The sequence below is a fragment of the Pongo pygmaeus genome, chromosome 18 (assembly GCF_028885625.2).
Source record: "Pongo pygmaeus isolate AG05252 chromosome 18, NHGRI_mPonPyg2-v2.0_pri, whole genome shotgun sequence".
Lineage (NCBI taxonomy): Eukaryota > Metazoa > Chordata > Mammalia > Primates > Hominidae > Pongo > Pongo pygmaeus.
The window spans coordinates 78,382,405-78,398,734 of record NC_072391.2 but is presented as its reverse complement, the minus strand read 5'-3'; the positions used below and the strand labels follow the sequence as shown (position 1 = coordinate 78,398,734).

At 43.8% G+C, this 16,330-nt stretch overlaps 1 protein-coding gene across 1 annotated transcript; it reads left to right on the top strand.

Moving 5' to 3' along the window:
• The first annotated feature begins 369 nt into the window (after nucleotides 1-369).
• Nucleotides 370-14,157, top strand: GCSH (glycine cleavage system protein H). The gene is made up of 5 exons (XM_054452560.2): nucleotides 370-665; nucleotides 6,125-6,204; nucleotides 9,150-9,213; nucleotides 11,884-12,015; nucleotides 13,512-14,157. The coding sequence occupies exons 1-5, from the start codon at nucleotides 518-520 to the stop codon at nucleotides 13,607-13,609; spliced, it is 522 nt and encodes a 173-aa protein (XP_054308535.1). The 5' UTR covers nucleotides 370-517; the 3' UTR covers nucleotides 13,610-14,157.
• The last annotated feature ends 2,173 nt before the right edge of the window (nucleotides 14,158-16,330 follow it).

The window sequence follows — 16,330 nt, the reverse complement described above, 5'->3', positions numbered from 1 at the left end:
TTTGCAGTAAATCTCTGTACTTTCACGATTTTCCGACTTGTTCTTGAATTCCTTCGTGAGGTGTTGAAACCACCTTTGCAAATTTATGACTGAGACAGTGAAAGAGATCCACATGTGGAAAGGAACCCAGTCTGGAGCTAGGCCCCGCCCCCTCCTCCGGGCAGCCCAATCATACCCAGGCCCGCCGGGCTAGTCCCCGCCCCTCGATGCTGCCTCTTCCGGGCCTCAGGTTCTTCCCCATGCCCACGCCCCTCTTTCGCGTCGCCGTATCCGAGGTCGCGCCAGGCCCTGGAGTCGCCAGTCTCCGCCTGCTGGCCAATCAGACCCTGCCTCGCCCCCTCGCCTGGGAGTCTCCGCCCTCCGCGCTCTGCCCAGTCGGGCTCTGTCCCGCCCCGGCGGCACCGCCTCCGCCCCTCCATCCAGCCGGCTCCCTCCGGCCACGAACTGCCCCTCCCCGCCCCGCCTCCCGGCGTGGGTGGCCGAGGCGTAGCGCTGCGACCCCCGCACCCTTGCGAACATGGCGCTGCGAGTGGTGCGGAGCGTGCGGGCCCTGCTCTGCACCCTGCGCGCGGTCCCGTCACCCGCCGCGCCCTGCCCGCCGAGGCCCTGGCAGCTGGGGGTGGGCGCCGTCCGGACGCTGCGCACTGGACCCGCTCTGCTCTCGGGTAAGCGCGGCGGGCACGTGGGCGGCTGCTCCCTCCCCGCCTGGGCTGCTTGTCCCGGGCCCAGCGGGACTCGGAGGACGCCGGGGCACCGCTCCTGAGCCACCGGGGCGGAGCGAGCGCGGACCCTGCCCCCTTCTTCTGTTGGGATCCCTGGCTCTGCGGCCGCTTCTCCCCCTTAAGTAGCGGGAGGACCCGGGAGCAGCCTTTGCTCTAGGGGTTGCATGCAGCCGAGAGGGGAGGCCTGCGGGACACCGAGGCGGGGGTGACTCGGCGGGTCCCGCGGGCAGGTCGGCCGCTTGCTGCAGAAGCCAGGCACGTGTCGCTTAAGCGTCTCGGTGGCCTTAAGTTTATCTCCCATCTGCGTGCATCGTTGAGACCCCAAATGGGGAGGCCTTTAGTTTACTAAGTGGACCGTTACTGAGAACTCCAAAGTAAAATTAAAACAGAAGCGCTTATTAAAATTAAAGCACCAGGCCGGGCGCGATGGCTGACGCCGGTAATCCCAGCACTTTGGGAGGCCGAGGAGGGCGGATCATGAAGTCAGGAGATCGAGACCATCCTGGCTAACACGGTGAAATCCCATCTCTACTAAAAGTACAAAAAATTAGCCAGGCGTGGCGGCATGCGCATGTAATCCCAGCTACTCGGGAGGCTGAGGCAGGAGAATCGCTTGAACCTGGGAGGCGGAGGTTGCAGTGAGCCGAGATTGCGCCACTGCACTCCAGCCTGGGCGACAGAGCAGAACTCCACCTCAAAAAAAAGAAAATTAAAGCACCAGATCTAGATTTTTTTACTAGATAAAACAATCATAACTTTGAAGATTCAGCTATTTCCCCAAAACAAGTAACATAAAGTCTTCTCGACTCAACAGAAGTTCTGCTAAAGTTTGTATTGGATCATTCATATGTGCGCTTGCTGAAATGAGTCCTAAGTAAAACAGACTTGAAATAACTGGGATACCTGCCCATGAATGTTTCGGCCATTTGTGCTACTTCAGCACAATTATTGCAGAGGAAAAACAATTTTCTTTTCTTTTTTTTTTCTTTTTATTGAGATGGAGCCTCGCTCTGTCGCCCAGGCTGGAGTGTAGCGGCGCGATCTCAGCTCACTGCAACCTCCACCTACCGGATTCAAGCGATTCTCTTGCCTCAGCCTCCCAAGTAGCTGGGTTCACTGGCGCCCGTCACCACCTCCAGCTGAGTTTTGTATTTTTAGTACCGACAGGGTTTCGCCACGTTAGGCTGGTCTCAAACTCCTGACCTCAAGTGATCCACCCGCCTCGGCCTCCCAAAGTGCTGGGATTACAATCGTGCGTCACCGCGCCAGGCCAACAATTTTCTTTACGCCCAAACGCTTGAGACACTGACTGCTCTTTGTGAAGAACTCGGGCTGCTTCGATTTTGTAGATCAGTGATGGCTCTTGTCTCATTAATTCATCGTTTTAGAAACCTGTTTGGAGCTGGAATGGTTGATAAATTTATTCCAAAATTTGTAGCAGATTTACTTATGCTCTCTTGCTAATAGTCCGTCTGCTCTGTTTCTGATAGGGATCCATACATCACTAATTTGAATACAAAAGTAAAGCATTTCTCAGATAAGAATTTAATTTCAAGTCTGTGGTTTTCGTTCCTTTTTTTTTTTCTTTTTTGAGATGGAGTCTGGCTCTGTCGCCTCGGCTGACATCCAGTGGCAGGATCTTGGCTCACTGCAACCTCCGCCTCCCGGGTTCAAGCAGTTCTCCTGCCTCAGCCTCCCGAGTAGCTGGACAACAAGAGCACAACTCCATCTCAAAAAAAAAAGAAAGAGAAGAAAAATTGACTAATATTAATATAAAATATTTTATCAGACTAGTGACATTGAAAAAGGGAAATGCAAAATTTTCATAAATTGCTCACAACTCCTGATTTTCCGAGGCCAAAAACCACCTTTTTCAAGGCCCAGTTAGAAAGTAATTATTGTCCAGGCGCGGTGGTTCGTGCCTTTAATCCCAGCACTTTGGGAGGCTGAGGCGGGCGGATCACCTGAGGTCAGGAGTTCAAGACCAGCCTGGCCAACATGGTGAAACCCTGTCTCTACTAAAAATACAAAAAATTAGCCGGGCGTGGTGGCGCGTGCTTGTAATCCCAGCTACTTGGGAGGATGAGGCCGAATCACTTGAACCCGGGAGGCGGAGGTTGCAGTGAGCCTAGATCGCACCACTGCACTCCAGCTTGGGTGACAGAGTGAGACTCTGTCTCAAAAAAAGAAAGTAATTATTTACCTAATCTATCTACTTCTTGTCGGGCCAAGGGTTAAAGGAGAATTGTACTAATCATTGCCTTTAGCCTAAACAGCATGCTTAGTAAAATAAAGACTTAGGTCTTTGAATCACTGCAACCTCTGCCTGCCAGGTTCAAGCGATTCTCCTGCCTCAGCTTCCCGAGTAGCTGGGATTACAGGTGCCCGCCACCATACCCGGCCAATTTTTTGTATTTTTAGGAGAGACGGGGTTTCACCATGTTGGCCAGGTTGGTCTTGAACTCCTGATCTCAGGTGATCTGCCTGCCTCGGCCTCCCAAAGTGCTGGGATTACAGGCGAGAGCCACTGCTGTTGGCCAGGACTGAGGGGTAACATTACCAGTAATGTTGCTGTCTCCCTCTAAACTTGGAGCCAACAATTTTCTTTACGCCCAAATGTTTGAGACACTAACTGCTTCTTGTTAAGGAGAATTGTACTAATTACAATTAGTAATTGCTCGGTTGCTAAAATGAGTGTCACAGCAGCCTTACTCCTAAAATTATCTTCACAGGCAGGCAAGATGGCAAGGTCAAAGAAGGTAGTCTCAGGTGGTATTTATAATTGTCCAGCACTTACTTTGAAAAGGTGTATTAGCTTCAAACTGCTTATAATTGGCATATAACCGGCAATTTGTAACAGAGTGAGAGAATTAAGTGTTATAGACAAATAACTATATACTATCTATTTTCCTCAGAATCCTCTTAATAAACTTTAAAAAATCATGTCATTCTGCAACTTTTTTTTTTGAGATGAAGTTTTGCTAGTCGCCCAGGCAATGGTGCAATCTCGGCTCACTGCAACCTCTGCCTCCCAGGTTCAAGTGATTCTCCTGCCTCAGCCTCCCAAGTAGCTAGGATTATAGGCGTGCACCACTACACCCAGCTAATTTTTGTATTTTTAGTAGAGACTTGGTTTCACCATGCTGGCCAGGCTGGTCTTGAACTCCTTACGTCAGGTGATCCGCCCGCCTCGGCCTCCCAAAGTGCTGGGATTACAGGCATGAGCCACTGTGCCCGGCCTGCAGCATGATAATTTAAGGGGAAAAATATATATATTTTTTTCTCCCAAAGTGTTGGGATTACAGGCATGAGCCACCACGCCCCGGGATTTTTTTTTTCGAGACCGAGTCTTGCTCTGTTGCTTAGGCTGGAGTGCAGTGGCGTGATCTCAGCTCACTGCAACCTCTGCCTCCCGGGTTCAAGCAATTCTCATGCCTCAGCCTCCCAAGTCGCTGGGATTACAGGAGTGTGCCACCACACCTGGCTAATTTTTGTATTTTTTTAGTAGAGACGTGGTTTCACTATGCTGGCCAGGCTGGTCTCAAACTCCGGACCTCAGGTGATCCACCTGCCTCGGCCTCCCAAAGTGCTGGGATTACACGCATGAGTCACTGTGCCTGGCCTGCGACATGATAATTTAAGGAAAAAAAAAATATTTCATTCCTTCAGCTTTTGAGTGCTTGCTATGTGGCAAGCACTGTATTTAGAATTGGGAAAACAAATGAAAATAAGATAAACCTTGCTGTTTCTTGGTGGGTACGCAGTCTACTTCCTGGGGAGACTGACAGATGAACTCTAGCATGTTCAGCACTGTGTGTGTGCTGGGGGATAGTGGTGCAGGGTGCCGTAAGAGCATGTTGGCTGGCCCAAGAACCTAGACTTGGTTAGACAAGCCTTTGGGCAGGAACAGACTTCTAAATCTAGACCTGAAGTAGTTAGTAAAGGTGGTAGGGAGAGTCTTTCAGTCAGAACATAGTGTACACATCTTAAACTTCCTTACCTGAACATCAGATTGACCTGAAACATTGAGTTCTTTGAAGTGGAATGAAGCAAAATAAATTTCTTTGTGACACATTTTTTGACTTCTTCCACTGAAGGGGTATGAACTTTAGAAAGTTTCATAATTAAGGGGAGAAGAAAGCAATATTAAATTACATACTTGGCTAGGCACGGTGGCTCACACACTATTATCCCAGCACTTTGAGAGGTTGAGGTGGGAGGATCACTTGAGCTCAGGAGTTTGAGACCAGTCTGGACAACATAGACCCCCCCATCTCTACAAAAATAAAAAATAAAAATAATAATTATACACTCTACTTACGTTGTGCTGCATATCAGAGCTGTAACCAAAGCAACTGAATGCTGTTTTAAGTACAACTATCTTTTGGGTAAGGGGTAAAATGAGCCAGTGAGGCCTCTTTAAAACAGTATTTAAGTTAACCATTTTCCTATGAACTTATGTTGCATTGTTTTTAGAAAAATACTTGGTATCAGAATATGAAATATATTTAATATAGCATATGCTTTTTAAAAAATACTATTCTCCAAGGCAAGTACTTTTACCTTTATATCCTAAATAACTCTTTTTACTCTTGAACATTGGGCGGTCCTTCTTTCAGGATTCCCTGAATCGTTTGACCGTATCTTTAGAGAAGTGCTCAGTAAGTCAAGGGCTGAACCTGTCCAGTGAATGATGAGCAGAGCTTGACTTTCCACCAACCCATGGCTTAGCTCTGAGAAGACTGTTGAGTTCTGATCTTAATTTTCTTCTTTAAGCAACGGTAGTACTATCTTCAAGGTTAGGCTTGACTTTGATTAAAGTAGAATTTTAAGAACTTAGTCAAATTATAGTTGTTCCAGGAGGTCAGTTTCATTCCTGTAAAATTTTACTTTGTAACCCAAGCCGCACTGAAGCTCTCTTAGGTCAGCTCTGCCTAAAGAGGCACCTAATTATTACTGTTATTTTTTTTTTTAGGTTAAATCATTTCTTATATGAGCCATCTTTATGCTGCCTCCCTAAATCTCATCACCCCAAATCTGTCTTCAGAGGGACAGATTTTTTTTTCTGCAAGACAGACCAGTAATAGTTAAGTATACATTTGAAATATGCTCCAAAATTTTCTTTTGTGATTTAGGCTAAGTAATGTTAAAGCAGATAATCCAATCTCCAAAAGATGTACAAGGTGTTCAGATCAAGTCATCTTTGCTTAAATGGTACTGCTGTTTAAATGCGTCATCTCTATACATGATCTTCATTCTTTCCTGAGCCATGCACTATTTAAAGGTAGTGTCAACAGGTCAAACACAAATTCTGGGAAAGTCTTTTGAAAGGAATGATAATGAAAAGTGCTTCTTAAGAAGTAATGCTACTGCTTTTCTGAAATATTGGTCTTCTGTTTTAGTGCGTAAATTCACAGAGAAACACGAATGGGTAACAACAGAAAATGGCATTGGAACAGTGGGAATCAGCAATTTTGCACAGGTATTGGATTATATTGAAATATTGTCAGTGTGCTCTTGCATAATTTGCTTTATCTCTACCTTTTAAAAAGTGTTTAGGCTGTGTGAGGTGGCTCATGCCTGTAATCCCAACACTTTGGGAGGCTGAGGCAAGAGGATTGCTTGAGGCCAGGAGTTCAAGACCAGCCTGGTCAACATAGTGAAACCCCGTCTCTACCAAAAGTTAAAAAAAAAAAAATTAGCCTAGCATGGTGGCTCACGCCTGTGGTCCCAGCTACTCAGGAGGCTAAGGCAGGAGGATCGCTGGAGCCCAGGAGGTTGAGGCTGCAGTGAACCATGATCATGTCACTGCAAAATGCAAAAATTAGCTGGTCTTGGTGGTACACACCTGTAATCCCAGCTCGTCAGGAGTCTGAGACAGGAGAATCACTTGAACCTGGGAGGCAGAAGTTGCAGTGAGCCGAGATTGTACCACTGCACTCTAGCCTGGGTGACAGAGTAAGACTCCATCTCCAAAAAAAAAAAAAAGAAAGAAAGTAAGAAAACCAACCAGAGTTGAATTAAGTAAAACATAATTTAGTTAGGGCATTATGTGGTATTTTAAGAGACGTTGCAAGCTTAACACTGAAAGTAGGAAACATGTCCTATTCAAGAAGGAAATGTGTGTGTTTTGTACTGGGCAATTAAGGAAAGAGGAAAAAGAAGAACAGGGTGTTACCAGCATTTTGTGGGTCCAGTGATACACACGTGACCAGGAGGACGGGAAGAAAGAAAACCTCAATAGGCACAGATGACACAAAGGGAAGGCTTTTATTTAGCCCATCTTTTCTCTGTAAATTCCCCTCAATTCCATATGGCGATACTGTTTAAGAGAACATGAGAAGCCAAATACTGGCATGTTCAGTGATTTTCAACTGGATGTATGTATTGGGTGAGGCGGGGAAGGGGGGATGTGTTAACTGATGGGAATGCAGTCATGTGTCACTTAATGATGGAGCTATGTTCTGATAACTGCCTCCTAGGGGATTGCGTCCTTATGTGAGCCTCCTAGGGTGCCCTTACACACACCTAGATGGTACAGCCTATTACACACCTTGGCTATATGGTATAGCCTTTGCTCCTGGGCTACAAACCTGTACAGCATGTTACTGTACTGAATACTGTAGGCAATTGTGTTACAATTGCCTATCAAAACACAGAGAAGGTACAGTAAAAATATGGCACAGGTTGAGCATCTGTAATCCCTGAAATACTCCAAAAATCTGAAACTTTTTGAGCACCAACGTGACTCTTAAAAAAAAATGCTCATTGGAGCATTTTGGATTCCAGAATCTTGGATGAGGAGTGCTCATATGTTAAGTATAATGCAAGTATTCCAAATTCTGAAATCCAATACACTTCTGGTCCCAAGCATTTTGGATAAGTGATACTAACTATATTATAATTTCATGGGACCACTGTCATTTATGTGGCCTGTTGTTGACTAAAACGCCATTAGGCGGCACGTGACTGTACAAAATTCCTCAGACATGTAAGATTCTTGTGTGTTGAGAATCACTGACAATTATATCTTCCTTGGCATCTCTGTATACCTACTATGAGGCCTAGTGTCGGATAGTTTTTGAGATGTTATGTAAGATGTCGTCCTTACCTCCTAGAGTTTATTTGTGAGGGGAATTAACCTACATGAGAATGACTTGCAAACATTATTACATGATAGCATCGGAACGGTGGGGTTGTAATTCACTTACCTGATGGAGGGACCACTTCTTTCTGGAGTCAAGGACTTCAGGGAGTACAAGGTGTGAGGACTATGATTTGTAGAATCAGTGAGCAGGATTTCAGCAAATGCTTTGGGGGCAATGGTGTACATAAAACTGCGGAGGTGGAAGAACACCAAATATGTTCATGCTCAGAAGAGCTAGCAGTGTTTGCTGGGCGCAGTGTCTCACACCTGTAATCCTAGCACTTTGGAAGGCCTAGGCAAGTCGATCATCTGAGGTCAAACGTTCAAGACCAGCTGGCCAACATGGTGAAACTGCATCTCTAGCAAAAAATTAAAAAAAATTAGCTGGGCATGGTGGCGGGCACCTGTAATCCCAGCTACTTGGGAGGCTGAGGCAGGAGAATCGCTTGAACCTGGGAGGCGGAGGTTGCAGTGAGCCGAGATCAGGCCACTGCACTCCAGCCTGGGCAACAAGAGAGAAACTCTGTCTCAAAACCAAACAAAACAAAGAGCTAGCAGTGTTGTGTGGGGCATGAGGCTTGTGTTAGGTTGCTTAAGCCTGTGAGCCAGCTCTGGCTGGTGGCTGGTCTCTTGCAGCTCCTGGGTTGAGAATAGTTTTTTAAAATCATTTTATTTTACTTAGTTTTGGAGAACAGGGTCTTGCTATATTGCCAAGGCAGGTCTCAAACTCCTAGGCTCAAGCTATCCTCCCACCTCTGCCTCCCTAAGAGCTGGGATTACAGGCATGAGCCACCGCACCCAGCCATTTATTTTTATTCTTGACATGGAGTCTTGCTCTGTCGCCAAGGCTGGAGTACACAGGTGCAATCTCAGCTCACTGCAACCTCTGCCTCCCAGATTTAAGTGATTCTCCTGCCTCATCCTCCTGAGTAGCTGGGATTACAAGTGCCTGCCACCACACCCGGCTAATTTTTGTATTTTTATTAGAGACTGGGTTTCACCATGTCAACCAGGCTGGTCTCGAACTTCTGACCTCAAGTGATGTGCCCACCTTGGGCCTTGCGAAGTGCCGGGATTACAGGCGTGAACTACCACACCTAACTGAGAGTAGTTTTTACATGTTTAAAGGATTTTAAGGAAAACTCAAGAATGTAGCCCCTCCAGTATAAAATATATACTAAATCTTCATTATAGGGGATTCAGTATTTGGCTTGTTCTGTTTACTGGAGGGTTTAGTTGTAACTTCTTAGAGATTTTTGGTTTTGTCTTGTTTTATTTAGGAAGCGTTGGGAGATGTTGTTTACTGTAGTCTGCCTGAAGTTGGGACAAAATTGAACAAACAAGGTGAGTGTTCTTAGGATCTTAGAATGATCCATGCCATGAATTTTGCTTACATTGAATAGTAATTTGTTTGTACCCTGGATTAATTAGAGTGCTTTCTTTTTTTTTGGAGACAGTCTTACTTTGTCACCCAGGCTGGAGGGCAGTGACATCATCTCGGCCCACTGTAACCTCTGCCTCCTGGGTTCAAGTGATTCTTGTGTCTCAGGCACGTGCCACCACGCCCAGCTAATTTTTGTATTTTTAGTAGAGACGGAGTTTCCCCATGTTGGCCAGGCTGGTCTCGAACTCCTGACCTCAAGTGATCCGCCCGCCTTGGCTTCCCAAAATGTTGAGATTACAAGTGTGAGCCACCGTGCCCAGCCAATTAGAGTGCTTTTGACCCAAGTATTAGGTTGGTGCAAACGTAATTGCTACTCAGAGGCTGAGACAGGAGAATTGCTGGAACTTGGGAGGCGGAGTTTGCAGTGAGCCGAGATCCCATCACTGTACTCCAGCCTGGGCGACAGAGCAAGACTCCGTCTCAAAAAAAAAAAAAGAAAAAAAGTCTATTAATATCAATATGTTAGATAATATCCTTAAACTAATGAATACCCTTTTAAGACATTCTGCTAAAGGTAGTTTTTTAACTTGATGTAAAATCTACATACAGTGAAATGCATGGACCAGAAGTGTACAATTCACTGAGTTTTAACAAATGTATACACTTAAATAAACCTTCCCAGTCAAATAGATGACCTCTTCTCTCGTTTCTACACCATAGGTTTATTTTGCCTATTCTTTAACTTTATATGAAAGGAATCACACAGTGTGTGTGTTACTTTTGGCTGCTTTTGGGATTTACCAAGCTTCTTGAATCTGTAGATTGAATTTTTTTTTCAATTAAATTTGGAGACTTCTTATTTTAGTCATGATTTCTTTCTCTTCCCACTTCATTCCTTTTTTCTTCTCTGATTTGAGACGTGTTCGTCATATCACTTGATATTGTCCTATAGGGTCCCTAAGACTGTTAACTTTTCAGCATTTTTTTAAACTGTGCTTTTTTTTTTCTCTTCTTCTTTTTATTTTTTTGAGACGGAGTCTTGCTCTGTTGCCCAGGCTGGAATGCAATGGCACGATATTGGCCCACTGCAACCTCCGCCTCCCAGGTTCAAGCAATTCTCCTTTTTCAGCCACCCGAGTAGACGGGACTACAGGCACACACCACCACACCAGGCTAATTTTTTTTTTTTTTTTTTTTTGAGTTTTTGGTAGAGGCGGGGTTTCACCATGTTGGCCAGGCTGGTCCTGAACTCCCGACCTCAAGTGATCTACCCACCTTGGCTTCCCAAAGTGTTGGGATTACAGGCGTGAGCCACCGTTCCTGGCCAGTAGTTCAGAGTTTATAATTGTGGTTTTTTGTTTTTGAGATGGAGTCTCACGCTGTCACCAAGGCTGGAGTGCAATGGCATGGTCTCGGCTCACTGCAACCTCCACCTCCTGGGTTCAAGCGATTCTCCTGCCTCAGTCTCCCAAGTAGCTGGGATTATAGGTGCCCACCACCATGCCCGGCTAATTTTTTTGTATTTTAGTAGAGACCATGTTGGCTAGGCTGGTTTCAAACTACTGACCTCAGGTGATCTGCCTGCCTTGGTCTTCCAAAGTGCTGGAATTACAGGCATGAGCCACCACGCCCGGCCCAGAGCTTATAATTGTTATCTGATACAAGGTACTTCACTGTCACTGGAACATTCTAAAGTTTTCATTTTGTTTTTTTCTGAGCCACAGCTAAGTTGCAAGAACATGGAGTTTTAGTGAACCTACACACATCTGGCATTCAGGCACATCACCATTTGTTATTCACTGTGTCCAGGACACACAGATAGGTCCACTTTATTGAGACAATATATACCCTTCTCGTGGTTATTATAGCCTGACAAAACTTATGGTTTTATTTTTAATTAAAGAAATTTAGGCCAGGCATGGTGGCTCACGGTTGTAATCCCAGCACTTTGGGAGGCTGAGGCAGGTTGATCACTAGGTCAGGAGTTCAAGACCAGCCTGGCCAACACAGTGAAACGCTGTCTCTACTAAAAATACAAAAATTAGCTCGGCGTGGTGGCGTGCGCCTGAAATCATAGCTACTTGGGAGGCTGAGGCAGGAGAATGGCTTGAACCCAGGAGGGAGAGGTGGCAGTGAGCCGAGATCATGCCATTGTACTGTAGCCTGGCAACAGAGCAAGACTCCGTCTGAAAAAAAAAAAAAAAAAAAAAGAGCCAGGCGCGGTGGCTCACGCCTGTAATCCCAGCACTTTGGGAGGCCGAGGCGGGCGGATCACGACATCAGGAGATTGAGACCATCCTAGCTAACACGGTGAAACCCCATCTCTACTAAAAATACCAAAAATTAGAAGGGCGTGGTGGCGGGGGGGCGCCTGTAGTCCTAGCTACTCGGGAGGCTGAGGCAGGAGAATGGCATGAACCCTTGGGAGGTGGAGCTTGCAGTGAGGCGAGATTGCGCCACTGCACTCCAGCCTGGGCAACAGAGCGAGACTCCATCTCAAAAAAAAAAAAAAAGAAATTTGGAATTTTAAAATCATAGCTATATGACAGGAATCTACTTTTTCATATTTTGTGTTTTCAAGTAACTGACTTGTAACATTTCATGTTTTCTTTAATTTTTTTTCCATTTAGATGAGTTTGGTGCTTTGGAAAGTGTGAAAGCTGCTAGTGAACTCTATTCTCCTTTATCAGGAGAAGTAACTGAAATTAATGAAGCTCTTGCAGAAAATCCAGGACTTGTAAACAAATCTTGTTATGAAGATGGTAAGCTGTTGCTAGAAATTTCTCAAGGAATTACTACTACAGTTAATATTTTATCTAGAATTTAAAGCAAGTTTAGCTGATTGTGACTTCATCTTTTTCTACTTCTTGGTACTACATAGAGATGTTCTGCTTTAAAAGAAAAACAGAGGTTAGTTGAATACATAAAGTTATGTTTAAGATTTCTGGCTAGGCGCAGTGGCTCACACCTGTGATCCCAGCACTTTGGGAGGCCAAGGTGGGTGGATTGCTTTAGTCCAGGAGTTGGAGACCAGCCTGGGCAACATGGTAAAACTGTCTCTATAGAAATACAAAAATTAGCTGGCTGTGGTGGAATGTGCCTGTAGTCTCAGTTACTAGGGAGGCTGAGGTGGGAGAATTGCTTGAACCTGAGAGGTCAAGGCTGCAGTCTGTAGTGAGCCAAGATTGCACCACTCCACTCCAGCCTGAGTGACAGAGCGAGACCGTCTCAAAAAAAGAAAAAAAAACTCTGATGATAAAAGCATTACCTTATTTTGCAGCTTCTTGATATCAGTTGTAGGTTCTTTGGTTTTGGTGTAAACACCTGCAAAGTATTTACTTTTTCAGACATAAAGCAGCCACTTATATTGTGTGATATGGGGGGTAAAAAAATATATATTTTGCATTAATTTTTGGTTTTCTCACAATTTCGTCCTTATAATCTAATGAGGTAAGCTAACAACAATTTTCTCTATTTTGTAGATGAATAGAGGCTCCAAAAGATTTATCTGTCAGGGTCACATGGCTGAGAAATGGCAAAGTTAGGATTAGGTTGTAGTTCTCTTTTGTCTGTCACCTAGCCCTTCTAATTAGCACTGCTTTCTAATCCTGTTAACCTCAGTAGTTAGTGTTCCATTTGTTAAAGACATACCTGGCCTTGTATATTTGGATCATATACTTAAGGACTTATTTTTATTATTTTTTTGAGACAGAGTCTCCCTCTGTCGCCCAGGCTGGAGTGCAGTGGCGTGATCTCGGCGCACCGCAACCTCCCCTTCTCAGGTTCAAGCACTTCTTCTGCCTCAGCTTCCCAGTAGCTGGGATTGCGGGCAACCGCCACCATGCCCAGCTAATTTTTGTGGTTTTGGTAGAGATGGGGTTCCACTATGTTGGCCAGGCTCGTCTAAAGCTCCTAGCCTCAAGTGATTTGCCTGCCTTGGCTTCCCAAAGTACTGGTATTACAGGCATGAGCCACCATGCCTGGCCCTTAAAGATTTAAATGTCATTTTCTGATGCTTATTACAACCTAAGAGTTCTTAATTTATTATGGTAGAATCTACTCTAGCCATAATTATTTTCATTTGTTATATACAAGTATTTTAATTCTTAAGGCTAAAATTTAAAGTTCCATGAATAAATAATGTATGGTTTTTGTAAAGAATACGAGATTGAGGCGCTCAGAAATCTGTTTTACGTTTTGGATGAATTTGACTTTTTAAAAAGTTAATGTGGAATATAAGGTTGTCTTTTGGTTGCAGGTTGGCTGATCAAGATGACACTGAGTAACCCTTCAGAACTAGATGAACTTATGAGTGAAGAAGCATATGAGAAATACATAAAATCTATTGAGGAGTGAAAATAAATGGAACTCCTAAATAAACTAGTATGAAATAACGCAACCCAGCAGAGTTGTCTTAAATTAGTGGTGGATAGAAGACTTAGAATAGCAACTTTTAGCATTACCGATGGGGAAAAAAAAAACTACTGTTAACACTGCTAATGAAAGAAAATGGTCTTTAACTTTCTAATGATTATAGATAAATATAATATGCATCTTTTTCACAATATCCTATGATTTTTAGACTAGGCTCTAGTGTTCAGAATTCATGAAATTATCCATCGTAAAAACTAGTTATAAAAATTACATAATTCAAAGATAACGTTGTTATTCTTAAGCCTTATATAATATTGTAACTTGCATGTATCCATACCTGGATTTGGGATGAAATACTTAATGATCTTTCCATTGGAAATAACTGGATGTGAAGAGGTTTTTGTTGCTTGTACAGTGTCAGATGAGGAACATCACTATCTTAATTTTGCAATACACTGCATTTGCTGGTGCTATTTTTATACAGTGAAGCAACAGCTTTGCAGCAAAATAATAAAATACTTCTTCGTTAATCATGTTTGTTTTGATGTTAATATTTCATTTAGTGACTCTGCTAGTATTTGTGAAAGTGCTAACTTTAACTTATGGAAAGTTACTTTTTAAAAGGAAATTTAAGCCAGAACAATGAAAAGCTCCAAGAAAATGTTTTCTTTAGTCACAAATCTGGTTTTTCTTAAGCCAAGATCTGTCACCTTTAACATGATAAAAAAATAAATCACCAACTTTGATTTTCTATCATGCGAGGTCTGAAGAAAGAAGAGGAAAGACAAAGGAAGGTGGAAGTTTTGATCAGTATAGCACATGGTATTTTTAAGAAGTTAAACCACATTCAGGTTTCCACTTAAGTCATGGGAATAAAAGTGGACAAAGATTGAAGCTTTATGAGCTCAGATAATGGACTTTGATAGTATTCTTTGCAGCTTAAGCATAGAGTGCCAAAAGTTATTTCCAAGTAGCTAATATATAGCATACGCTAACCAACTGTAATATGCTGGTAATATTGGGGTGGGGGTCTATATGCACATGCAAATATATATGTACATACACACAGAGCAAGAGGAGATAAACTCCTGTATCATTTTCTCAGTTACTAGAGGAAAAGAGAAGTATTCATATAGTACCACCTTCTGGTGGTGAATAAACAGCAAATTTAAGGACTTAGCGAAAGTAGGTAGGTAAATAACATACAAATCTTTCCTGCTCCTCAGCTGAAGAAACTCTTCATTCCAAGACTCTGCCAGTAGCCATATCAGTGCTGAACTATGTCTTTGTACCCTTAAATCTTAAGTATTGGCCAGGCGTGGTGGCTCACGCCTGTAATCCTACCACTTTGGGAGGCCAAGGTGGGTGGATCTCTTGAGCCCAGGAGTTTGAGACCAGCCTGGGCAACATGGTGAAACCCTGTCTCTACAAAAACATAAAAATTAGCCTGGCATGGTGGCATCTGCCTGTGGTCCCATCTGTTTGGGAGGCAGGTAGGATCACTTTGAGTCTGAGAGGTCAAGGCTGCAGTGAGCCAAGATCACACCACTGTACTCCAGCCTGGGTGACAGTGAGAACGTGTCTCAAAAAAAAAAAGTATCCAAGGTATCCTGGATGATTGTCTATATTGTATAATTGTCAGTCAGGTTAATTGATCTGTCTGCTTTGAAAATAGATGGGGATGAGTAATAATTACATAGATTTACCCTTTTGTTTTGAAAGTTCTCTAGGCATTGATTACTACCATCATTTCACAGGTATGCAAGGTGATAGGATAAGAAATTTGTTAAATAGTTGGGTGGTCGTAATGATTTTCACATTTCCTGGTCTACTCTTAATCAGTCCCTTAGCAAATTTTACTACACAAATATTTAAATGGGGCCGGGCGCGGTGGCTCACGCTTGTAATCCCAGCACTTTGGGAGGCCGAGGCCGGCGGATCATGAGGTCAAGAGATCGAGACCATCCTGGCTAACACGGTGAAACCCCGTCTCTACTCAAAATACAAAAAAATTAGCCGGGCGTGGTGGTGGGCGCCTGTAGTCCCAGGTATTTGAGAGGCTGAGGCAGCAGAATGGCGTGAACCCCGGAGGCAGAGCCTGCAGTGAGCCAAGATGACGCCATGCACTCCAGCCTGGGTGACAGAGCGAGACTCTGTCTCAAAAAAAAAAAAAAAAAAAAAATTTAAATGGGAATCTCAGGGAAGAGGGGGAGGATGAATGTTCTAAATAAAGGTGGGAAGCAAAAGTGGCCATTCTAGAGTATGAAAGTCCATGAGTGGTTATAGTCTCTGAAGAAGGTGGGCAGTTTTTTATTTTTCCCTTTTCCTCCCAAAGACACACATACTTGCTCTGTAACAGCCCCTCTTTTTTCAAAGAGTAGAACATCTGGCAACTTGCTCTTCCACTATTTAGAACACAGAGCCAAATCCACTGTGATTGATGTGACAGTGCTGCTGAAAATACAGGCTTTGAATGGCTCTCCAAATTGACTGAATCCAGGGAATTTAATTTTCATGACCTCATATTCCTTTTGAATGGTTTTGGCATTAATAGAGCAGAAGTTTTGAAGAAAGCTTTCTAGTAACTAAAACTTGAGAAACTGAATAGGTTACCCTCCAAGTGTTAAATTTTTTTTCTGCTATCACCTCCCAGGTAGTTTAGTCATTAGCTTTAAGTTTTGTTTTGTTTTTTTTTTTTTTGAG

What these genes read in the sequence shown, in the direction of transcription:
- GCSH (XM_054452560.2), top strand. Translation starts at nt 518, where the DNA reads ATGGCGCTGCGAGTGGTGCGGAGCGTGCGGGCCCTGCTCTGCACCCTG. An exon ending in TGGACCCGCTCTGCTCTCGG is followed by an intron (nt 666 to 6,124) that starts GTAAGCGCGGCG and finishes CTTCTGTTTTAG; the next exon opens with TGCGTAAATTCACAGAGAAA. An exon ending in CAAATCTTGTTATGAAGATG is followed by an intron (nt 12,016 to 13,511) that starts GTAAGCTGTTGC and finishes TTTTGGTTGCAG; the next exon opens with GTTGGCTGATCAAGATGACA.